The sequence below is a fragment of the Branchiostoma belcheri genome, unplaced genomic scaffold (assembly GCF_001625305.1).
Source record: "Branchiostoma belcheri isolate BF01 breed outbred unplaced genomic scaffold, Haploidv18h27 scaffold4, whole genome shotgun sequence".
Taxonomy (NCBI): Eukaryota; Metazoa; Chordata; class Leptocardii; order Amphioxiformes; family Branchiostomatidae; genus Branchiostoma; species Branchiostoma belcheri.
Window position 1 is genome coordinate 2931727 of NW_017804020.1, and position 24318 is coordinate 2956044.

At 40.1% G+C, this 24318-nt stretch overlaps 4 protein-coding genes across 18 annotated transcripts in view; 1 reads left to right on the forward strand and 3 right to left on the reverse strand.

The window, feature by feature from the left end:
• The first annotated feature begins 11 nt into the window (after window positions 1-11).
• LOC109477410 lies at window positions 12-7493 on the forward strand. Its single transcript, XM_019778665.1, has 10 exons — window positions 12-121; window positions 662-794; window positions 1918-2114; window positions 2495-3051; window positions 3569-3744; window positions 3948-4160; window positions 4542-4736; window positions 5213-5349; window positions 5906-6001; window positions 6610-7493. The coding sequence occupies exons 2-10, from the start codon at window positions 693-695 to the stop codon at window positions 6800-6802; spliced, it is 1866 nt and encodes a 621-aa protein (XP_019634224.1). The 5' UTR covers window positions 12-121; window positions 662-692; the 3' UTR covers window positions 6803-7493.
• A 153-nt stretch (window positions 7494-7646) lies between these two features.
• Window positions 7647-10095, reverse strand: LOC109477412 (RAN GTPase-activating protein 1-like). The gene is made up of 3 exons (XM_019778671.1): window positions 8874-10095; window positions 8594-8659; window positions 7647-8216 (listed from the first exon to the last, which is right to left on the reverse strand). Exons 1-3 carry the CDS (start codon window positions 9734-9736, stop codon window positions 8180-8182), a joined length of 966 nt encoding a protein of 321 aa, XP_019634230.1. The 5' UTR covers window positions 9737-10095; the 3' UTR covers window positions 7647-8179.
• Window positions 9805-13558, reverse strand: LOC109476907 (NLR family CARD domain-containing protein 4-like). Its single transcript, XM_019777925.1, has 3 exons — window positions 12652-13558; window positions 12018-12111; window positions 9805-11617 (listed from the first exon to the last, which is right to left on the reverse strand). The coding sequence occupies exons 1-3, from the start codon at window positions 13307-13309 to the stop codon at window positions 9805-9807; spliced, it is 2565 nt and encodes an 854-aa protein (XP_019633484.1). The 5' UTR covers window positions 13310-13558.
• A 2031-nt stretch (window positions 13559-15589) lies between these two features.
• The window catches only part of LOC109477362 (ELKS/Rab6-interacting/CAST family member 1-like), a 64996-nt gene continuing 56267 nt past the window's right edge, over window positions 15590-24318 (reverse strand). For 7 of the 15 annotated variants that reach the window (XM_019778569.1, XM_019778568.1, XM_019778573.1 and 4 more), the window contains 6 exons: window positions 23634-23781; window positions 23150-23242; window positions 21063-21185; window positions 19477-19488; window positions 18228-18401; window positions 15590-17736 (listed from right to left, as the gene is read on the reverse strand). In XM_019778569.1, the coding sequence (XP_019634128.1) occupies window positions 17599-17736; window positions 18228-18401; window positions 19477-19488; window positions 21063-21185; window positions 23150-23242; window positions 23634-23781 (688 nt within the window). In that variant the 3' untranslated portion in view covers window positions 15590-17598. Of the gene's footprint in view, window positions 17737-18227; window positions 18402-19476; window positions 19489-19950; window positions 20014-21062; window positions 21186-23149; window positions 23243-23633; window positions 23782-24318 lie in introns of those variants that run through there. The other 8 variants (XR_002140667.1, XR_002140669.1, XR_002140668.1 and 5 more) reach the window with 6 other exon arrangements.

Sequence of the window (24318 nt, forward strand, 5' to 3'; positions counted from 1 at the left end):
CCTGACCTCCTTTGAAAACCGGAAGTTTATTTGCACGTCTGGGGAAAAGTCGCAAAATAAGTGTTTGTGCCTTTCACAGGGAAAACACTGACTTTCTTGGTATGGGATGCAGTTTTTGAAGGTCTGTATGTTTTCACCTATTATATCTGCAGGTTAGGATTGTATTTTAGTGCTTCTTTGAGTCGTGTAAACTTTTGTCGTCTGCATCTTTACTACGCCATTCACTCAGTAACAAAACAGTAGACGTGGCAAATTCCGGTGCTGTGCAACAAGTTCACTGCCATATGGACTTTTGTTACGTTAAGAAAATAGAAGTAATTCGGGGGAAAGGGCAAAATTCAGCAGGTAAAGATTGTCTGCAACGACTGAAGCCTCTGTAATGTGACCCCGCCCCTTTTAATTGCTAAACTTTAAGCAAACCTATTAAAACGTTACATTATATTTCAAGACACCCCCCCCCCAACACCATTAAACATAGTCCTAGTTTGGAAAGTATCATTTAAGTAACCTTAATCGCTGTACCTTTCCACCTTAAAAATAAAGGAATTTGACATTAATTGGCAAATTTTAATAATATGGTACAGTGGTACATATGGTGTTCAATTTAGGGCTCCCTTCGTTAATATTGCTAAAACTTTACACATTTTTTTGTTATTTTCAGCTGATGATTTAGGTTCAATACAATTGACGTGATGGGAAACGTGACAACATCAGACCTACCTGCAGACAAACAGCAAGGGGTCAGGACAATACTGGACTTGAGCAGGAAGCTAAACTATCATCAATATGTGAAGGTTTGAAAAGACATGCTTCTTCTACTTTTACTCTAACGTTACTTTTTAAGTCATGCATCTGTCAGTACCAGTGTAACACAAGAGATAGGAGTAACTCAAAGGTTGACTCTGACCCCCGGGAATTGAACCCGCACCGCTTGTGCGGTGTGTCAGCTCACAACCAGCACACCAACCGATTCGGCCAAAAGATCCAGGATCCATTGGGCGGGTATTTAGTGTCGCCTATATACTCGCTGTAAAACCAGAACTTTCAATGAATATTTTTTTTATTATAATAAAAGTGTTAAACTTTGTTTTGATCTGAATGGATCCTTCTTGCTGTATACAATTCAGAAAAAATGGAACAATATTGACAGACTTGACGTAGCAGAAAGTGTCAAACATTTATACCATCAGCCAATTTTAGTCAATTTCAGCATTCTCAGCATAGCACGAATACATAAGGAGAGCCCAGTTTAACACAAATTTGCCCATTGCTGAGTCGAATGCTGACTATATTGTGTACTTTGCTATCCTTGGTAACATTAGCCTTTAGGAATGCAGTTTGTCAAGTAAACAATCTACTTTCCAATGCATTTCACAGGCACATGTTATGTGGTGAGCATGTTAACCCTATGTACTGACTGGCACTGGTCATAGGTCAGCCTGAACAAACTCATCTAACCATGGTACATGTGTATAAAATCTGTACAATGATTTATTTAAGGGTTAATGACCTGCTCTAAGATGTGTATGGTGTCATAAGGCCTACTGATTGATTGATCAGTTTAAGACTAAGAGGTGGTCATAAGAAATGACCAGGCCTTATGACAACGTATACACCGAGGAATAGGCAGGCCATTAACGTTACATAGCCTTAATCCAAACTTAGCAAACAAAGAAAGAAAAAGATAATCCCTACACCTAAACTTTTTCAGGAGTGCAACAGGAAACACAACTTTTTTTTCCTTAGACGTTGGTCTATGTCTTCTGGCTATATCAGTATATGGTACATTTACTTTTTCTTTTTCACAAATGCTAGTTTTCTGTAGCCTGGGTACCATCCGGATTTTTTCGAGCGTTGTGTAGCAAAAATCTGGATGGTACCCAGGCTAAGTGTTCTGACCAGCCTCTCTGCCCACAGCATGTGAATAATGAAGATCTGAACTCAGGCAGTTTGACAGCTCTCCCATGGACACTTCTCAGCTCTGTGTTGCTCCACGAGGCTCTGGATGCTTCCTTTAACTCTATCCCAGAGATACCCAAGGACCTCCCCCTCCACCTGCCCCATCTAACCTACATCAACCTACAGTACAACTGTCTCATAACTCTTCCTGACAGGTCAGTACAATCTCCAAACAAGTATGTCTATCTGTCATTCCATGGAATTTTGCCACTCATGACAGACAAAATTTTGCCCTAGTCTATTTTCCTCACAATGCAGAAAATAGCATTTTCAGAGGGTCAAGACCTAAAAATTTTCTTGGGACGCCCTTACTAGTAGGATTGTTGTGAATGTATTACCATGTACCAACATTGTCTTTATGATGAGAATTTTTTCTCTTGCTGCATGTTTTGCCTTATTTTCATCTGCTATGGTGTAAGACTATTCTGATAAAAACACCATTACACCATAACTTAAGTACAATGTAGTTGTATTATAACACCACCTACATTTTGTATACCCTCAGTTTTGTTTTGTTTTTCCTTTTTGTTTGTAGTATTTCCCTGTTCTTCCACCTGAGAACCCTGTTGCTGAGTCATAACCAGCTCCAGACCTTACCTGCATCCCTCATCCATTTGTCCAAGCTGCAGAAACTGGACCTCTCCAATAACTGTCTCACAGAACTACCAGAGGACATCGGAAGCCTACCGGCCTTACAGAGACTCAATGTTTCTAACAACAAGTTACAAAACCTTCCTTTGTCATTAGGAAGATCGCAAACTCTACAACTTCTGCTTGCTGTGAGCAATAAATGTTGCATGCCACCACAGCAAGTGTGCAATCAGGGTTCAGATGCAACTCTGGACTATCTGAGAACTCAGGTGCCGAACGGAGTGCCTTCTTCTGAACCCACGACTCCAAGATTTAACATCTTTAAAAGGAAGAGGGGACATGTGTTGCACGCGTCGGTTCAGAATCCACATTCTGCTCGGAGCTTGTACGTGGAGGAGCAGACGCACACGACGAACACCACCAGCAGGAACCGTACCCCTCTCAGACCCCCTCCCCACGGCACCAAGCTTCACGCTGACACACTCATGGACAGGGTGCTGGGTACGTCAGCGGCCTCTTTGTGTAACATCCTGAAGAAAACATAGCTTTCTGTTGCTTCCCGTTCTAATGTTACATTTGCAAGGGGTTGAACCCTACAATTCAGTCACATTCTGGGAAAAACTGAGAATGCAAGAGAGATAATGCAGTAAACCATGACAGTTTGTTGACCTACAGCCAGTGGTTGGATCTCTATTTGATGTGAAATATTTTCCACAGTTTGTGTACATTTCATTCCTAATGGTACATGTACTTCTTTTGAAGGGTGTAGGAGCAAAAGATGGGGATGGGAAAACAGGACTTCAGAAAGACAAAGCTATATATCTCTTGCAATATTGTGTATAATGCAACACATATAGAAATAGGAATATGCCTAGCAAAACATTGAAATACTGTAGCTATATTTGACCCTAGTACATGTACTTCTCATTGTTGTACGTATTTACACCAATCTTTTCATAATCAGCTTATTAACAAAACAAAGGTAGGACTTCTTTTTAACCATATTTGCACCATTTAGGACTTCTGTATGGTGCTGCCATAGGAGACGCCATAGGTATCGCTACAGAGCTGATGACGCCTGATGAGTGCAGATTCCATTACAATGCTGAAACCCTGTCCTACTCAGACATCATCAGGGACAAGCACAGGGTGAGATGGAGACCTGGAGACTGGACAACTGACTTTGACCAGACTGTAAGTCAGAGTGGCAACATTAAGCCCCTGTCACACATAATTAAATGACAGTGCTTTTTTTTTTACTTTTTTTCATGGCATCCAGAACACTGAACTCCACCCAACCATGGTTAGGAGTAGGTCAAGACCATAGCCTTCCTCAGGGCAATTCTGACTGGTTCACATTGCACTGCAGCACAGTTTTTTTTCTCTTGTTCCCCCAGATCCTGCTGCTGGAGTCCCTGCTGAAGTGGGGAGGGGTGGTGGATGAGTTAGACTTTGCCCAGCAGCTGGAGACATACTGCAGGGAGGGGTTTCCTGGGCTGGGCGACACGGAGGAACCACTGGTGGGGAACACCATCCAGAGGGTCCTGTCTGACCCCAGGTACCTGCAGGACCCACATGGAGCCGCTAGGAGGCTCTGTCACAAAGTGGAGGTACAGTAATAATGTAAATTTATTGATATTCGCAGCACTGAAGTTTCGTGGCACATTGTTTGTGGTATCTTTGAGTTCACAGTGAGAAGCCATTGCAAAAACAGCAGATTTCAAAATTAAACATTTATAAAAATTTCTACAATTTACAGATTGAGTGTGTCAAGATAAAACTTTAAAATAAAGCTTTTGACAGGACAAGTAAAAAGGCAACGTTTAATAATTTAAAAGCATTTCATAATAATTGCTTTAATTGTGTTGAAAACTCATACCTGTAATTTAGTAATTCACTCTAACATTTGATTCATTGAATTTGGAAAATCATGTTCCAAATATGAGAGCAGAGTCTTATTAATAGTGGTCATTTGTTGTACTTCAATGCAGGACCAGGATGATGTGTTGTTTGAGTACTGTGACAACAGCTGCCTGACCAGGACAGTAGTACTGGGGGTGCCACAGTTCCACGACTTGAAGGAGGTGTCAGCCAATGCCATCAGAATATGTAGAGCGACCCACCATGACCCCCGTTGCTTAGCAACTGCTGTTGTTGTCACAGCAACCATTGCACTCATGCTGCAGGTGAGAATAACTGCCATACAAGTTAAGGGCATCCAATAAGGGTGACAAAACTGGATTTTGAAAGTCAATTTTCTGGTCATTCTTTTAATGTAGAAAGTTGAATCAGTACTATCTCATAGCATACTGATATGTGAAGCAACATTGCAATGTCAGTGATTGAAAACAGTTGCTTGCTTCAAATGATTCTAGCTATTTATTGGTGGTAACAAAAATGAACATCAAGGAACTCGTAGCTTGTTTTGGGGCTATTTCGGATGCTTGAAATATGAAATGATGAAGAAAATATACTTAGAAATGATGATGCAGATGTTGATATCAGATTTCCTCATCCAGAATATTTTTTTTGTAAATTACTTTGACAGTGATTGTTTTGATGACATAGATTGATGAACAAAATTTAGTTTACAGAACATGTATGCTGAAGATGATGCACAAACTTTACTGGATATCTTATGTCCTCTTAACTTCTCCTTAAGGGAAATCATGACATCACCAAGGATGAATCCATGGAGGAGCTGCTTCAGGTTGCCATGGAGACAGGACGTAAACATCTGTCCAGACCCGCCCACCTGAAGGCCTTTGAACACTACTGTGGGCTTAGGGACTATCAGAGGTAAACAGTGCTCTTCCCTACATAGGCACCCTTCATCAGTACTTTAGTACACAGTTATCTTCGTAATTATTAACATCAGTAAGATACTAACCACATTCCCTTAAATGTACATGTACCAACATACACAATATCAACTAGACAGCAAATTGTATCTCATACATTGATTTCATGGCTGATTGAGCACTGACACAGTAGCTGAAGTTTTGTTGTCCATACATGCATTTGCCAATGAACCACGTACATGTACCTGAACAATATTGCACACCCTACAGCACAGTTGATCCTGTACATCCTGAACATAACACAACACAGCACACATGCTTGCAGATCAGTAAGTTGTACAATACTACCGATAGTAACTGTTACAGTACCTTAAACATGAAGTATATAGTGTATTTTCTTTCAACTATAAGTTCTTTTTAGTTTAGTACTTTGTAGCTTGTAGTCTGATTTCATTTTGTATCTTCATGAGATAGCGTAAGAAACATGTTTCCATATGTAATGTATTGTAGACATGAACTGATTCTTCTGTTTCCTTCCCAACCAAACCCTGTAGTATTGAGGTGTGGGCCCCTCACCAGAACCAGATGACATTCTGTTTTAAGACTCTGGCAGCTGGGCTGGTGGCCCTCAGGAGCAAACAGGACTTCAGGTCAGTGTCAGGACACTGCTGGCTCTTTGTTGTTTTAAGAGTCAGAGTTTATTGCACAACAATTGTATCAGGTACAATGTATGGCAAGTAATAAGATTTCCAGCTGGTATGTGTCTATCAAAATTCTATGTGTGATGGATACTACATTTGTACATGTATGTCTGGCAGAATGTTGAATAGAACTACTGAGTACTGTCTAAGAGCTAGTACACCTATTCTATGCCACAGTTAACAGCATCATTTCTGGGATTTCTGTTGGATTGTAGAACTGTCACTTCCAGCTGTCTCTAGCTGTCATATTTAACTAGAATTTTTGCTGCTCATCGAGAGACAAGAACTTTGCCCAACCCATCATCTTTGACAGACAAAAATTGATGTTTTAAGATATGGAAAGAGACATCATCTAACTTTAGACTACCAGCAAAATTTGCATCAAATAGTATTTCAGAGGGTCTAGATTTCAACATTTTCCAGAGGAGCATGCTGGCACTACATGATGTTGCGTCAAAGAAAATTGAAATGACGGGACAAAATGTCAGGCTGGCTATAACAATGATCGAAACATTTATCATGCATGATTGTCACAGTTGACATTCCTTCCTTTGCAGGTCTGCAATTACGGAGCTTGTGATGCTGGGAGGAGACAGTAACACCCATGCCTCAGTGACAGGTGCACTGCTGGGGGCCTATTGGGGTTACAGAGCCCTGCCCTCTGATTGGCTGAATGACCTTCCTGAGCCCCAGGCATCCTTACTCAACATGAAAGCCAACCTCCTATTGGATATGATGGGAATCCCTTGAGGAAGTACTGGGTATTTTAATCTCGCAAAGAAGACAAGAATTTGTATTTCCTTTGAGCAATTTTTTAGTAAATTCTATGGCTGGGTGGTGCCTTGAGGAATTGTGGGTCATGTTAGGTGTGTGCCAAAGAACCATGGGATATTATGGGTCATTTGTGATTATTTTTAGAACCAGTCTGTCTAGCATCTTCCAGGCTTCAGAAGCAATTGGAAAGAGTAGAAATGCCAGGGCAAGCATCAAACTGTACTCCTTTAGCATACCAACTCTGGTATGTTGTCTGTCTATTTGGACAATTTCTACTCTTTCAAGCCACCTCAGTACTCTGGTAGGGACTAAGGTCTGTCACTATTTTGAATGCAAAGGGTTGGGTGGATGGGTGATTGCCAAACTGTGCCATGTTGTTTTTCCTGCAATCAGCATATGTTAGTGCAGACAATGTCAGCTTCTTCTCAGCCAGTTGTTAAATATTCGAAGTTTAAGATGCTGTCAAATGTTTTGACAGGCGTTACATTGCTTGGATGTTATGAATTTGTGTAGGAGTATCTTTAGGTTGCTATATTAATAAGAGGTGCAAGAATTTGATCCCATCAGTATTATAGGTATTTAGATATTGTGAAAACAAATTATATCCATGATATTTTTATAATTATGGCATAATTGGGTCATACATAGCAAACCTAGTGTTCTTATTTGTATCCTTGAGTACAAATATCTTGTTACATTCTGTGTAGAACTTTATTACGTAAATATCAGGTTGGTGCAATGCCACATATATGTTGTTCAGATGTCAACAGATGGAAATGTCTAGTGTTGCTGGTTTCTCTCTAATCTCTGCAGGTCTATAATAACATGATATATTTGGAATGGAACCACAACAGTGAATCAGGCCTTTAATAGTCTAAAGTAAAATACATTGTTAGCTTCCACTGTTCCTAGTCCAAGATTTTATTGACCTATACGTGAAATCTACCTATGAGAGAAAGTACAATATGGGTGCTGATAACAGAATCAGGTTTACTTCTCTTCATTGCAGTTGTGAGTTGTGTGTTTATTTTCTCATACTACAAGATACTGTTTTCTTGGTATACTACAGAGCTCATTCTACATGTACATGTTATGTCACAAATATGCATCAAAAGGTCATGCGCTTGCAGTTACATTCAGTGATATGTATGATAAAACTTGTTATCAGATTATGACCAAGCTGCAATTTCATCATAACCACAGATCTCGGTATGTCAGTTGGAGCAAGGCTAGATGGAATGATTGAATTAGTCACAATTCTGGATCTTCTTCTCTGTTCCGCACCATCATTCATGTTGCAGCTTGCTGCCCTTGAGTCTTTTCTTCTGATACAATGAGTTACCGAGTAGGTTTTCACACCATATTTTCGTCACCAACTTGTGAGAACAGCCTGCATGTGAGTGGAAATAGAAATGTTGATTACCGGTATCATCCAAGCAGAAAATGTGTCCACTTTTATTTTGAATACCCTTTCATTACTGCCATTATCTTGGGCTACCTCAGGGGCGAGTCTATCAGTAAGTATGAAATTTGAATGACATGTCTGAGTCACTTATAGATAGATGATTGGTGCACGTGGAAGCAATGACATACATGTATATATCTCTATATGATGCATGACATTTCTTCGATGGGGACTGGGTGGCAGAATTCTTTAACTACATGTATAAAATTATTCAACTTTGTGAATGTATAGAGAGCAACTTGAATAAGAATTGTTATAAATGTACCAGGTTTTATTGGAAAATTATAGTGAAATGTACTTACTGGAAAGTAATCTTGGTGCCTATTTTGTTGGTATCAACTCCCTCTGGTATCAAGTGCTCGGCGAACCTGTAATTTCAGCATCAAACATTATTGTGAATATTGCCGTAAGTTTCTAGCTGTTATGATTACCACCATATCATATATCAGAGGGAAGGTTTTTTGTCCATTTGACAATGCATTGCAATGAAATTATCAGGTGGGGTGTGCAGAAAATCAAAATGTAGGAGTTGGAAGGTTTCTGAATCAACCTTTGTTTAGTATAACTTAAGGGTGTACTAACCCCAGTGTCTGTAATGTTGTATGTTCTTCCATTCCTGCAGCCAAAGCTTGGAACCCTGCAGTTGACATGGAGATGTTAAGCAGATGCAGGCATTCTAACATTGGCAGCCTGGTCAGCATACTGGTGATGGACATGGCAGCAGTGTCATCCAGGTTTACAGTCTGTACTGAGCTGAGTTTCATTTCCTTTAGTGCAGGCATTATGCCGATAGTCTGTGCAAACCCTTTGATGCCCACTTCCATTACAGGATTGTCCTTCAGGTTCAAAACCTCCATGCAGGGGGCATGGTGCAGGGTGGTGCTAAGGGCTTCCATACCTTCATCTCTTACATTGTTGTTTGATAGATCCAGGTGTTTCAGACAGGATAGATGATGCATCACCCCTGCAAGAGATTTCAAGCAAACATCCCCTATCTTGTTATGTTGCAGGTATAGGTTCTGTAGTCTGACAGGCTGCTGGATAGCAGCAAAGGGTTCCATCCCTTCATTTCCAATGTTGTTGTAACGTAGATCCAATTCCTCTAGATGGGATAAGTGATGAAGCACATGCATAAGGGATTTCAGACAAACATCCCCTATCTTATTGCAAGACAGCCTGAGTACTTTCAGGCTCACAATAGGCTGGTGGATGGCACCAAAGGGCTGTGTTCCAGTAGCTCCTAAGTTGTTTTTTGATAAATACAAGTTTTCCAGACAGGACAGACGATGCAGCACAGCAACCAAGAATTGTAGGGAAACATCTCCAAGCCCAACTCCCCAGAGTCTCAAATCAGTCAAATTTAAGTTAGACCCTAACCCTGTCAATAGTGTAATCTCATCTTCACAAATGCCTGGATTGTCTGACAGATTAAGTTTCTCCAACATGGCTAGTTTGGGCAGGATATCTCTCAGTGTCTGCAGTGATGAACGAGTAAGACCTGTTCTTTCCAGAATTAATGATCGTATACCAGGGACTTTTTGCTAAAAAAAGTGACCAGTTTGTCAAACTTATCCCCTATGTGACAGTACTGCAAAGACTTATTGTTAAATGACAAGTCCAAGCAGAGGTCAGGCAGGTAGTTTTCCAGCATGCCAGAAAGATATTCCACTGCCTCTCCTTTACTATCCTCTGTCACCCTGAGTCTCAATAATCTGCCCTTGGGTACTACTGCAGCATGCTGTAGGTAGTACATAAGAGCAGCCGCTTCTCTAGAGGGGGCCTTGATATGACAGTCAAGAGATGAGAGCAGGTTGCTCACTATTGGAAAATACCTACAATCCTGGCTTTCATACAAGTTCATCATACAGAGTTCTTTCACAGAATCTGATTTAGTCTGGTTATCCTGAGGTACATATGTTTTTGTGTAGTTGAATGTAGCTACAGAAGCAGCTACATGAGCTTCATATAGTTTGTAAATTTTTGTTAGCATTTCTTTGGTAGCCTTACCCCCACAGCCACAAATGAAGTGAACCAGGGTGCTCTGCTGCAGAACTCTCCACACTGTGTCCAATGGTACCAACTCATGCAGATCCCCAGAGGAAGTATTGACTGTTTCCGCAACATATCGACCTGCAAGAAACTCCTGCATGGTCTTGTGAGGAAAGTTTAACTGTTTTCTTGGATGTAGTCTGGATGCAGACACCTCTTTGGAAACAATGCCAAGTTTCAACAGAATGTCAGTATCTTGAACAGCAGCAGCTTTCCCCAGGTCTACCAAGCTTTCACCTCTCAACAATGATTCTAAAGCAAGTTTACCAAGGTTAAGTAATATGGGAGATAATTCACAAGGTATCTTATCATCAGACATGGAAAGACCCTCCCTGACACAGTGCTTCCTGATGACACATGTCAGCAGCTCCTGATATAAGCCTGACATTGTCCCTGGGAAAACTCTGTCTGGATCATCTTCCCACAGAACACAAATCAGCATGATGAATATGGGAGTCTGGATCAAGTTTCTAGCTACAACATTTGCTTGTAGTGCTTTGATGAGTGGAGCTGCTAAATCTGACTTGCCTATAGTTTGAAAGTATGTTGCTGTAAATCCCTCTACGTCAGCTGACGAAAAGCCTGCAACTTTCACTTTACAGCCAACTACCATGTATTCCTCAATACCTGACAGAGGTCTAGATGTTACGATGACTGTGCTGTTGGGATACCATTTCTTGGCAAGAAGTTCAGGAACAACTTGTCGAGGCCCTTTAGCATTTGGAACTAGTTCATCATAGCCATCTAAGAGGAATACAAGTTTGGACTCATTGTCTTGGAGACAAGTCTCTATAGCAGATATGCTGATCCCCTTGGCTGACTTTGTGACACACTGGTCCCACACAATCTCAGCAATGGATTCTCCTGGCTGGACCTCTCTAAGTCGAACCAGCAAGACTATCTTCTTCATATCTGCTAGCCTACCTTTCTTGCATGACCAATCAAGGGCTGTTTTAGAGAGAAGAGTTGACTTGCCACTCCCTGCATGTCCCTCAACCAAAACATTGAATCTTCTATCCAGATCACTTACAGTCTGATGGTCATAGACATCTTCAAGTGACTTAAGAATTCTCCTGTCTGTTTGGTCATGGAGACTAACCAGTACAAGACTAGTAAAGATCCTGTCAAGGTCAAGGCAAAATCTATCATCCCAGGGCAAAGGCTTCAGAGTGTTCAAGGTGTTGCTGTAGTTGATAGAAAGGGCGCTTCTTAACACATCTCCTGCTTTGTCTGCTTCTGAAACAGTAATAAAAAGTTGATAGATTATAACATCAGATCTCGCATTATATTATACATGTATATTCTTTACTGTAGCATCATGATCATGCATATGGTTATGGTCAAGCTTGCAAAGAAGGATTTGATCATATATCAAATGAATGAAGGAGACCACTGATAACTAACACACCGTAGTCTCAAACTTATGCCTCAGCTCCACCAGAATCAAACACCAGAATGGTTACTGAATGTAGCATATTGCCCACGGCAAAGGCCACATCTGATCTGAGTAAGGACATATCCTTGATCTGAGTCAGCCAGCATTAAGATAGAAGTGATAGAAATATGCAGCTTTCAATCACATAAAATGTAGTTGCAGCAAACCCATTATCATGGTACCAATATCACCAATGGTACCATATCACCAATACCTTCATCCTCAGAGTCTCTGTGTAGTACAGTATGTGTGAGGGGCCAGCCTCTTGGTTAGAACCTGCTTCAGACTCATCTAATCTCCTTCGCTTGTGAAAGGACACACCCTCTTCAATAGAACCTGCAAAAGCATCAGAATGATATCTTGACACTCGTCATGAATTAAAGTACTGTAAGTGTAATTTTATGCTGCAACTGTAGATATTCAACATCTTTAAACATTCATGTTGTTTTCTTGCCATAAAATTAATTAACTGTGTGAAACAGGTGAAGGTTGATGAATTAGTGAATAGATATTTAATTGAACATTTAGGGAAGAGATCTACATTACATTGTGCATGTGTTCTAATGCAGGAATGTCAATTAAATAGCAACTATATCAAGTTTCAAAACCGATCAGTGTGTTTTTTCCTCAACAAAAACACTATGAATTGTAGATCCCAAGGTCCCACATACATTTACCTAGTACGTAGCTCTGAAAATATGTGCCATTGATTGGTTAACGTTGTTTTAAAATATTCATACTAGTCGCTTGCCTTCGATAAAAATCACATAACATCACCCCTTTGCCCCACAACGTGGGTTTATCATTCGCAATTTTTAGTTATAGTTATACTTAAAAGTGACACAAGAAAGCAAAATGAACCCGTCTAATCCTTACCTGGACGCGTCTGGTCCTTCTGCGTACTTGAGGCCCCTGATAGTTCGGATACTGTCTGCTGTAACGTTTTCAGAATCTCGCCATGGGCCAAAAGGATATCTTTCACCTCCTTGTCTTCCTTGTTAAGTTGATCTAGCATATTGAAATATGTCTTCTCTTTTTCAGGATCGATGCTTGATTTGAGTCTTTCGGAAATCGCGTTCATATCCGCCCCAAGAGCTACCAGAATATCTGCCAATTCCTTCCATAGTTTATCAAAGAGGTCCTGAGACAACTCCGTACTTGAAATATGTCCGTAATACGTATTTCTATACACCCGAAGTCTAGCCCTTGCGTTTGCGTAGGGCGCATCTTTACAGAGTTCTTTCAACAAAAGCTCTAACAGTGATATGTCGAACCCCTGTGTAGTATTCGGTATATTACCACTTCGTGGATACAGCATGTTCCTTTGGCCACAATTAAAGTAACGTAAGCTACAGAGATGTCTCTTGTGATTTCTTAGCTGCACTTGAAGACTCGGGGGGTTCATTTTGCGGATTTCATCTTCAAATACTTTTTTCAGCAGTGAGGTCCCTTCGTCGATCAGCAGAGATGCTAACCGAGCGCCCCGAGCTGTACCTGAGGTGTAGACGGGTTCTGGACTCCCACCTGTAGCCATGGTGGTGTGAACGCGCCCCAGCCAAGAAAGGAACACACGGCACTGCTGGACCCCTTCTGCGACTTCTAGCTGGCCGTCACTTTTCTTCCTCCTTCAGTCAAGGCATCGTTACATTCGTCGGTAAAAAGTTGGCCAGAACAAACTTCAAGTCTGCCCAGAAAGCATTGTTACAACTAAATCAACTCAGATCAAAGACTGAAAGTTTTGTTTTGCGTGAAACAAAATGGCGGCATCCAGAACTACAACGCGAAGTTATTTCACGTTACGTGTCTTTTGCTCAAGGGCATTGAGCACACCTGAGGATCAACCATTCGAAGGTGAAGGGAAATAAATTGCTTGTCCTTCTTTAATGCTTAACAGATTGCATAGAAACAAAACTATGTAGACTTTTCTCTCACCTATTAAGGGAAAAACATTAGTGTGTAATTCGTGGAATATGTTATTGCTATTTGACAAATGCGATCCGGTACACTAACAACCCCCTTTTCCTCAGAATGGTCCTTTCCTTCGTGACGTCACTCACTTGTTGTGAAAAATAAACTTGCAGAAATGTAACCGAAAAAGCTCCATATTCAGCCGCTCGTAACATCCGTTCTAGGAATATTTGTCTCAAAATGAACAGAGGCAGGACTAAAACGGTTATTTTCCGATAGATTTGTGATATTTAGATAGTCGGGGGGAGCCCGGTCAAGAACAAGAGCAGCAAAGACAGGGAGTAAAACCCCCATAAGAGCCCATCGCGTTTCCCAAGTCACCAAATCTGGGAATGAGGCGAAGGTAATTAGAAACTTTTATAATTCCTTACTGGTAAATGGCGGGAATTTCATACTTGCGGCATTTGGAAGACAAGTGAACCACCCTCCTGAGCAGTCCTGAGTTTACGACCAAATATGGGCAACAAACTCGAAACTAAACAGCCGCTTTACTTTTCATGTAAAAAAACTGAAGTTACGAAGGATTTTGGGACGAACGGGACTATTGTGGGCAATTATGTTCCCCCAGATAAGCTACAGAGTTGTAAGAACTGCCTCTACAGAGAAAAGGAGCCGATTTATGAGGTTAGGTCGGTGAAAATGCTAGGCAACCGCGTAATATTATCACGAACAGGGGAGGGGGGCATTGTGAAGGGATGGCTTTCAGCACCAAGGACAGGGATAGCTTCAGTTTGAACCTGGTCTTTTCTTCATGACAACAAACTGAACATTAACACACCGACTGCAATATACGAAGGAAGTCAATTTTTTTTAATTTTTCAGTGTCAATCTCAATATCATATGAATGGAGACAGAGTGACTGGGATACGAAATGTTACATACAGAAGCTTGCTGATCAAATATACAAGGGTTTACAAAACCAAGCAGATGTTGGGAGGTTGTTGTGTATACTGTAGAAATCCTAATGTCGTTGGGTGGCGCTATTTTGGACCCTGTGTAGGTATTGATTCAGACGCAATCTTCATTTGCCTGTTGCGCACACCTTTTTTTTTTGTACATTTTCTGTAGCCAAATCTTCTCTGGAATGTATTTTGATCCCAATTTAAGTCTTCCAAAGTCAAAGATGATATGAATTATACAATTTATTGTTCTACTCAGTCATTTGTTCAATCCTGACAACTTACATTTCATATTATATTAAATTATATTGTATTACATTATATTATATTAAGCAGTAGATTGATAGTGTGATGTTCGTTTGCTAGACAAATTAGGCCATGTTGATTTGATTATATGGATGACATCCGCGCGCGCATGAATTTTCGGCCGTTTCCAAAAAAAAAGTTTCCAACCACACTGTAAATTGTACAAAACAGTTGCAAAATGAGCAAATATATACCGAAAGTTGAAAAAAAATATTTGAAAACGATTCCAACGTCGTAGAATGCCAAAATCAAACAAAAAGCTAAAATGCAAAGAAATGAATTTAAAGAGTAGATTATTCGCCATACCATACTGTGTGTCATTTGTTCGACCTTCATAACAACGTAGATTTCATGAAAGCAACTTTTTTTTTTTGCAAAACATTTTTTTATTCGCGCGCTCGCATCAGTTTTGGGGTTCCCAGAGGATGTCATCCATATAATCAAATCAACATGGCCTTACTAGTATGGCTGTAGAAACCCACATCCACCTTGAAATCCATTGGATATTTTTTTACAATAAAACTATTTTGATATGGACATAAGTCCTCTACCATACTGTGTTCTTGGAAATCGATCATGATAAATTGGTTTGATGATATCAGAAAAATGTTTTAAAAAATCAAGAAGCACACGAATCCTTGTAATTTAATAAGGACGGCTGTATTTTCCACATCGCAACAAAGCATACATTCATCAAATATCACAATGTGCTGCTGTCTGTAGCAACAAATCAAGCATCTACAATAGGGCTCAATGCTTTATCTACTATAAATACATCTAAACAAGCCAATGTTAACGGCTTCTAAAACATCATTTGATTTGTATCTACATCCTAGGGCAATATCATATCAACTGGTTATAACATTGCAATGGTGGGTAGATGTCAAAGCTTTAAAATCTGTCAAGGCCTGTACAATATATAATGTGGCTAGTTCATTACAATTTACATATTACCGTACATGAGAAGCAGTTGTAGGAATAACAATCTGTATCTGTGAGTAGTAAGGTGATGAAAATACTTCAGCGTTTGATGATTACCTACCTGTGTACATCAACATCTCTACAATAGCACTTTGTTACAACTTTGATGGTCTCTGTTAACAAGATGCAGAGGGTACAAGTATCATAACTGTCGAAATGGGACTTTGTCAATTCTTGAACATATGAAAGCTAAAAAAACAATTCTCAGTAACTCTTAGTGGTCACTGGCTCTTCGCAAGTCCTTGCTAAAACAACATCCTACATGAACTTCTGTACAAGCCCCCTTCCCATTAATTTTAGACCCCACAGTTGAGAATATGTCATTTTGTGTCAGTGGTGATTCATGAAGATGTGATTGGCTATGACCAATCAGCCAATCAGTTTCAATGGGATGCAACATTCTGATCTAATCATACAATTGAATAGGGATATATGATTGGCCAATCAAATACCAATCAGATTTGACAAGACACATCAGCACTAACAAATGCACTGGCAACACTTGGTACATTATTACATTACAAACACTTAACACAAAATTCAGCTTTGTACAATTTTTCTACAGGATCCTTAATAAAATCCAACATCTTAGACTCATTCTTCTGACTCTAGCCTACTCTTGGGGTGGCACAGATATTTTTCAGTGGCATACGTTTTGTCTAACTAAAAAAAAACCCATTTCATTCTGAGGAATAGTGATCTGGTTTGATACATGGCTGTTCAGTTATCAAATCTTCCAAAACTGTCATCCTTTAGAGTATCACAGTTAACAGTAATTACAACTAAAACTGAAGAGCAAAAATGAGGCAGACATTTTCCCTGTAAGATCCACCGGGAAAACCAATGTGAGTTTCTCATAGCAGCACATCATGTGACTGTAGTTTGGCCAACCACAGCCTGTGCTACAGTACAACTTACCACCACTCGTCTCCATTTTGTAGAACCAAACTTCTGTTCAGCCAACCATACACATAGCCTTACTACAATACTGACAAGACATAATCTTCTTGTTTGTTCTTCAAGTTTTGTTCTGTTTTCCTTTCCATGCAACATTCACAAGCATTTTGTTACTCACAGAATGATTTTCTCTGAACATTGTACAATATATAATAAAGTATACAATAATGGCTTTTCCTTTTTCTGGTTCAAAAGGTTGTGTCACATTGGTTGAGGGAAGAAAGACCTGAAATGATTATTCATCTTTAGTCTTGTGACTGTCTGGAAAAGGGGACTTTTTTGCCCATTTGTTGAAACTGAGAGAAGCTCTGATGGGGCATGTGGACAATGCCTATCAGTTTTCCACTCTGTACAAATATAGTCCTGTGTGTAAACGCTGTAGTCTTCAGAACTTCAGAAAATTCTGTATGCATTGTTACTGTGTGATAGTTTGTTACTGTTAGGACCTAGCATCAGTCGACACCCGATATACGTGTACAATGGATCTGCTGTGATGCCTTTCGAACTTGCAGGAGGTTATCAAAAGGTTCTGACCATCTGGGCTTGTTTGTTACAATTCTCTTCTGCCAATCCAAACTTGCTGGAGTACTCCCTCGCATACCACAATCTTCTATCAATCTCAAAACTCGTGTCCTTCTACTAAATGATCATCTTCTTCCATGCTAAAGGTTCACCATTGGACGACACTGATCACATGATCGTGTTGCCATGGTTACCCGGCCCCCTCCAACGCCATGACGACCCGCTCCAGCACGTCAGGATGGTGGTCTGCGATGCGCTGCAGCAGAGTGTCTGCGTACAGCTGCAGACTGGCATTGTCCTCCTCATGCCTGCGGTACTCCTCCAATAACTGGGGAGGTGAGATAGGGATGTATCAATTGGAGACAACTTCAATGATTAGAGCAATAATATATCAGCAGATTTCAGGTGTGACTAGAAGACCATAAAATTAGATCTTGCTTCATGGACAGTTTTCCTACATGTACCTCTTGTGGCAAACAATTGAAGCAAACAGGTAAGTATCAACACCATTATATCATTTTTCTACCAATACAGGTATCTATAAATAATAGCCATCAGAACATTTTGTATGACTTCTCCTCCTTCCAGTCATGTCCTGTCACCTCCGGACAAAGGCAGCAGTTGCCAGTGTTGTGTCCCACACATAGAAACAATTACAGGGCAGACAATACTCTTCACTTGAGTTAAGTGGGGAAAGTCACTTTTGTCCCAAGTGCACAAGATTGGTAGTATGTCTGGACTCGAACTTTGGTTGCACCACACGACCCCACACAACATTTCTTCTACCAACTTGATAAAATTATTTTGGGTTACATGTACCTCATTATAGTCCAGCTCCTTGAGTTTCTCCATGGAGCGGACCTGGTCCTGTTGTGTGCGCGGCAGCCCCTCCAGCAGAGTCTTGTCCTTCTCCAGACTCAGAGCTACCAGATGGTCGATGTACGCCTTCAGCTTCCGCTGGCCCTCCTGCAAGTCCTCCAGCATTCCCAGCAGCTGGGGGAGAACGGCAGGGTTAGAACATAGTCACCGAGGGGGGGAGGGGGGCCCTGGGTTAGGTACTACATGATGCACATGTAATACTGACTGAAGCTGATTGGGGAGGGGGTAGTGCACAGAATTACTGCATAGAAATGTTCAGTATAATTGAAAGATAAATTGGTCTGTCTTGATATGACAAGTTACCAAACAAATGACACATCCATGCTAGATGTCATGACTAGTTTCTGCATTGCCAGGGTTATACATATATTGTTGTATTGAAGAACAAGATTAGCTATAGACATATCGTTGTGCTATAAACTGCTATTCCACTTACAATGGATTTCTTAAAAACCTGAACAATGGTTCTTGCATTTGTGATATTACAAAGGTACGTGTACTCAACCAAGAGACTTATCTTGATCTTATGTTACAAATTCTAGGTGACAATACAATTTACAGGTAAGAGAGGACAGCAGCACTAGTAAAGAAACATGACAGAAACATACAGGGTTTGACATGAATGATACATTCAGTACAAAACAAAAGGAAGGACCCATGTTTGTCTGATCATGAGATGGGCAGCTTCTGACTGCTATAATATCAAACACATGTAGGCTGCAGGACAGGAGAAGGAGAGGGGAACGACGGGAGGAGGAGTTGTGTACACAGGGAACAGTGGTAAGTGTGAAGCTATCAATGTTGACTTGTTTAGATACTAGTACAAGCAAACTTTGCATTACTTGTACATGTGTATTATCTGTTCTTGTCTTACCCTATTTGCCTGACATTCATTTCATCTTGGTGTTGTCACTTGGCAATTGTCCATGTTTTTTCTTAGGACTCATGTATAATGTATTTTAGACAAAGACTTGACAGGATAACTTAAGCTTAAATCCTACTATTAAGTATTATAGTATACAAAAACATGTATTTGCAAATTGTAAGAAAGGGGGTATAATCAGTAGTATAAGAAGGATAGGAAGAAAGATCATAGTAAACAAATAAAAGTAGCTATCTATTATGAAGACAATAAACAGAGCGAAAAGAATTAGAACTTTTGAATTCATAAGTAAAGGAAACAACTTGCCTGTGCATTTAACTTTTGTGGCAACAGCAAAATCAGCATGAACCATGGAACAACAAACCAGGGAAAGTTAGACATGGACAGTTAATAACTCAGGTCACGTGTAAGGTTACTGGTTTATTGTTATTACATGTATGTTAACAACGTTTACACAACAAAAATATCACATGGGAACATGAATGGAGGACAATGGAAAACATGTCAAAAACATGTCAAAAACTGTTACATGAAACAAATAAAATATAAAATAGTTAACAAGTTTATGGAAAACCGCACTGATTTTGAATGTTTTGCTGTTCCCCATTGCTATTGTCATGAATACATGTATGTTTACATGCTTGTAAGTCAAGCAAACACACAGCATCCGAATAGCTTTTTGTGGGCAATGCAAAATCAGTGCAGTCCTTGTTTAAGTAGGATATGGTCTGTTATTAACACTAAATACTCTCTGAGATTAATCATTGAAATAAAACCTACCCTATAAAGGGTGTCAATCTGTGCTAGTTGTTGATGCTATGCCCAAATGCCTTCCTCCTCCTCCTGCACATGCAGGGCGTGGTTTTCCATGGCAACACGATGTCATCAGCAGGTTGCCATGGCAGCGGGCATGTTACCACGGTTGCAGGCGGAGGAAGAACCAGACTCGGTTAGTATTATTAACTTGATGTTATTGTACACTTACGTTAAGCTAGGGTAAGTAAAAAACAAAAAATCAACTCATGTATGATTAAGTGCTGAACAGTGAACACCAATAATGACAAACTCAGCCACAAGCTTGCTTCACCTGAAAATAAAATGCAAAGCAAAACAGCAAAATATTTGATAACCAGGAACACATATCAAAATGCATTGCTCGATCAAGATGCTGCCTTAATTGATTTTTCAACAATTGCACAATTGTCAGGTTCTGAAACATTGTGCTACCAAACATGGAAGCAAAGATGCCGTGCAAGCTTTGAAAGTCTTTGAATTTAAAAGAAAGCTTTTGACTAAAGACTACACTTCAAACAGTCTAGCTTGGTAGCACCATGGTTCATTCACCATGCACTTAAATCACCCATATGTCTTGGCACCTTACACAACCACGAAAGAACCAGATACAGTAGCATACAGCTTATAACCTAACGGAAGTTCTCATTCCATGAGTATGCATGAGCAAGACAGGCTCTCAATTCCAACACTAGGCGTGCAAGTCAATTCAACTTCAACCTTATGAAGGGAAAGCAATCTGTTAGTAGACAGTTAGTAGGACACCCCAAAAAGCTGCCAACATCTAGAAGATGCACTGAAATAAGTACAGGCACTACAGAGGGAAGGTTAGTAGTTAAGTTGTCTGACCCAGTATATGTATGTTACTGGTGAGACCAGTAATGTCAGTATCACTTTATTTTACATAGTTTTACAAGTTTGTTCTCTATCTGTATCACCCTAAGCGCCGCTAAACCTCTTCACCAGTGAGCGATCCAAAGTCAACTACAATCTAAGAAAGTTCTTTTAATTGGCTTTGTTACGTGGTTGATTCTGGATCAGCTCAATGCTAGGGCACCTTGTGAAGTGGAACATACCTTGCCGTATTTACACATTTTTACCTTAGGAGAAGCAAGATCAGAGGGCGATAGAAGCTCTGTCCCTGAGGGCGATAAGAGGTCTGTCGCTGAGGTTATGGGGCCTTGTTCGCATGATGGAGAAGCTATGGGGCCTTTCTGTAAGTGCTTTGTCCAGCAAGCAAAAGGACAACAAGAAGATAGAGAAGCCTTTAGTTGGGGTCAGTTTTGGGACCAGTAGTGGGAGAGTGACTAAAGGCATTGCAAGCAGAACAACACTTCATTGCTAATTTGACTTTAAAGGAGTACTAACCTCCAGAAGGAGGTGCTATATTTCGACAGGCATTTATTTTTGGAATTGAAAAATGCATATTATTTTACAGTATACAATTAAATGCCCATTTTGTGCGCAAGTCTTAAAACGCATCGAATCCAGGACAAACTCTCCAAATACCCTCAAAACTATCCCAGAATACACCACGCTACCCCATTGGTGTCTATGTTTTAAACAAAAAGTTACGTTACAGACCTCATTTCGGGGGCGATAAGAAAAATTCGTACCATTTTGTGTTCTTTGGTATCTTACCAACCATTGTCCTTCTTGGTGTTCTTATCGCCCCTCATTTATGCCGCAAATATTGACGATGAAAAAACGGCGTAATCTAGTTATCCTTTCCATAAGTGGCGTAATCAAATTATCTGTTCAAGTTATACTTACATGCAAATAAGTTGAGAAAAGCAAAACACGCAGGATGAAACTGGCTCCCACTGTATTTGACATCCTGATATTATAATATCCAAGCCACAGGTCAAGCAAAGTAAAGCAAGTAATTTCTCAATAATCAGCTTGTTAGTGTGCTTGTCTCCTACCATTTTCGCCGAAAAATGTTTATGTTGACTTGAAGTGTATGAGCATTGCGTAAGCCAGGATTCCCGGATGTATCAATTGTGGTTCAGCATGGGGGAAAATGATATTAATATCACTTTACAAACATGCGCCGCTCAACTTGTACAAGCGAAATTATGTAAAAAGTCTGCTAGTTATGTATTCACTGCAGCATGATGTATCGGAAAATAGCACTTCCTTCTGGAGGTTAGTACTCCTTTAAAGCATAAGGATGCTGCAATTTTAAGTAACTGGTCAGAATTTAAAAAAAAATGAATTCTGACTAAATATCAAGGGAAAAATTTTGTATCAGAACAAGGACATTATACAGAAGGAATTTTCTTGCTTAAAGTTTTTTTCTTAAAGATTATATTGCGAGTTAAATAGAAGATTCAGATGAAAGTTGGATGGTAGCAAAGGCATTTACCCCTGGCGCTGTAAGGATATGACCAGTACAATAAAGCATATGTGAATAGGAATATAGGAATCTAGGAAACTAGAACAGGAGTTTAAAAAGAGGAAGTTTGGCCTATATGCATCACCATGGTTACCTCTTTATCTGTTACCAGGGTGATAATTGGACATGGCTGGTCCGATGAGGGGAGCTCCTTTTTCTTGGTAGCACGGAAATAGGGCAGGAAAGTAACTTTTTTACCACATTTTAAGACTCTTAAATTTTGTACATTGTACATGCGTGTTTAAAAATTTAAAAGTGTAAAATTAATGTAAAATGTCAAATATTGAGATTTTTATACAAACTGAAATCAAGAAGCTTTGATATGATTTGTGCAAAAAAGTTGATCTGAAGGGTGTAAAATTTCACCACAAAATTAGGAAAATGTTTACCTTTTCACTGCTTGGATCATTTAAGGGTATATCCACAATGGGCAAAGGGGTCTGGCTAGGGGAGGGGGGTTTATCCTTCATTAGATGCAGCAGTGGGAAAAGGAAAGCACTTAACAGTTGACAATAACTGTTATAACTGAATGTTGGTCCTGTTGGACATTAAGAGGAAACTGCCTGAAACAACTGCAACTAACACTCTTCATACATCAAAGTTTCAAACTTACGAAAATGCTGGTAATAACAATTAGGTTACTTCTTTCTTACAGTGTAATGTTGAAATCACCATCTAATATTTTTCATGATGCAGCAAATCCTGTTGAAGAATGTGTGTAATTAAAACATTGATCGATGAAAAACAGTCAAGTGCTAATTGACCTTGGCCTACGATGTATGACCTCACCTGATCAGGGGAGGGGCCCTGTCCATCAGTAACGGACGATCCGTTCATTTCTTCATCAAAGTTGTCGTGCATCAGTTTAATGCGGTTCTGATTCTGTAAGGGTAGGGGAACAAAATCATTGTAAAATTCTGCTAATAGATGGCGAGGCTCTAGGTTGTCAACAGTATATGTGCTTCTCTTGATATGTTTCTATTTACATGTACTTGTGACCATTTACATCATTTGCAACAGTCCATAGCAAACTGGCTGTCCACATTATGGGAAAGCACTCAAAACACTACATGTGTGCCTCAGACAAAAACGCTGTTCCACACAAACCTTGTGCAGAACTGTTTCTGTTTGGTCAAGATATTAAATACAATGTTGCTGAAAGTGTATTAAATGGTTTAGATATACCCACTGCATCTAATGTCTTTTTGTAGCAGAAATTCACGGTCACAGTTTGTGGTGATGTACATGTATGGAAAACCATCCCCAACCTCACCTGTTGTTTAAGTTGTTGTACAAACTGTTCCCTTTCCCTCTTCAGTGCTGCCACATCATCCATCGTCTTCTTCTTCTTGGAGGAGGAGAGTTCCAACAGGGCGATGTTGGCATCTTTCTCACTGATGGCTGCCAGCAGCGCCTCCTGTCTGAAAAGGCAAGAACAACAGCATTCACAACTTTTTCCCATCATTGAGTAGAAGAGCCACCTCCCTGCTGCACATTCAACTACAAGTACATACTCCAGAACAAATCAGTCTAACAGTTTAAAGGCATGAATCTTTCCAATTCAAGAAGTATTTATTGTCAGTGAGCACCACAGACTCTCTGCAACCTATGATCCACTGCTCACAGAGTCACGTGTCGTGTGTAATCTTCTGCATAACATCATGTCACAAAAGCTTTGTTAATTCTTACTTAAACACATTCACATATATGGTGACAGGAGTCTAAATCCCTTCTACTATAAAATTGCAACATTACAATGTATGTTACCCAACACCAGTTACCATGGTGAGAGACAGTCTGTTTCCGTCAGGCCAGAGGTCATTGTTTGGAGAAGAAAAAGAAGAGGAAACATAGCAAAAAAATGTTTTCCTTCGGTTAACACAATTACAGTATACCCAAACGCCAAAGTCATGTCTGTGGTGTGTTACCCCGAAAGGCGGTTATACCGGCTATACAGA

Coding starts and splice junctions, on each gene's coding strand:
- LOC109477410 (XM_019778665.1), top strand. CDS start 693: ATGGGAAACGTGACAACATCAGACCTACCTGCAGACAAACAGCAAGGG. Junction 3,052..3,568: donor ACTCATGGACAGGGTGCTGG/GTACGTCAGCGG, acceptor TGCACCATTTAG/GACTTCTGTATGGTGCTGCC. Junction 4,737..5,212: donor CCATTGCACTCATGCTGCAG/GTGAGAATAACT, acceptor CTTCTCCTTAAG/GGAAATCATGACATCACCAA.
- LOC109477412 (XM_019778671.1), bottom strand. CDS start 9,736: ATGTTGGAGAAACTTAATCTGTCAGACAATCCAGGCATTTGTGAAGAT. Junction 8,660..8,873: donor ACAACATTACAGACACTGGG/GTTAGTACACCC, acceptor CTGAAATTACAG/GTTCGCCGAGCACTTGATAC. Junction 8,217..8,593: donor GGCACCAAGATTACTTTCCA/GTAAGTACATTT, acceptor ACTCACATGCAG/GCTGTTCTCACAAGTTGGTG.
- LOC109476907 (XM_019777925.1), bottom strand. CDS start 13,309: ATGGCTACAGGTGGGAGTCCAGAACCCGTCTACACCTCAGGTACAGCT. Junction 12,112..12,651: donor GAAGGACCAGACGCGTCCAG/GTAAGGATTAGA, acceptor ATGCTTTTGCAG/GTTCTATTGAAGAGGGTGTG. Junction 11,618..12,017: donor GCTGGCCCCTCACACATACT/GTACTACACAGA, acceptor ATATAATGCGAG/ATCTGATGTTATAATCTATC.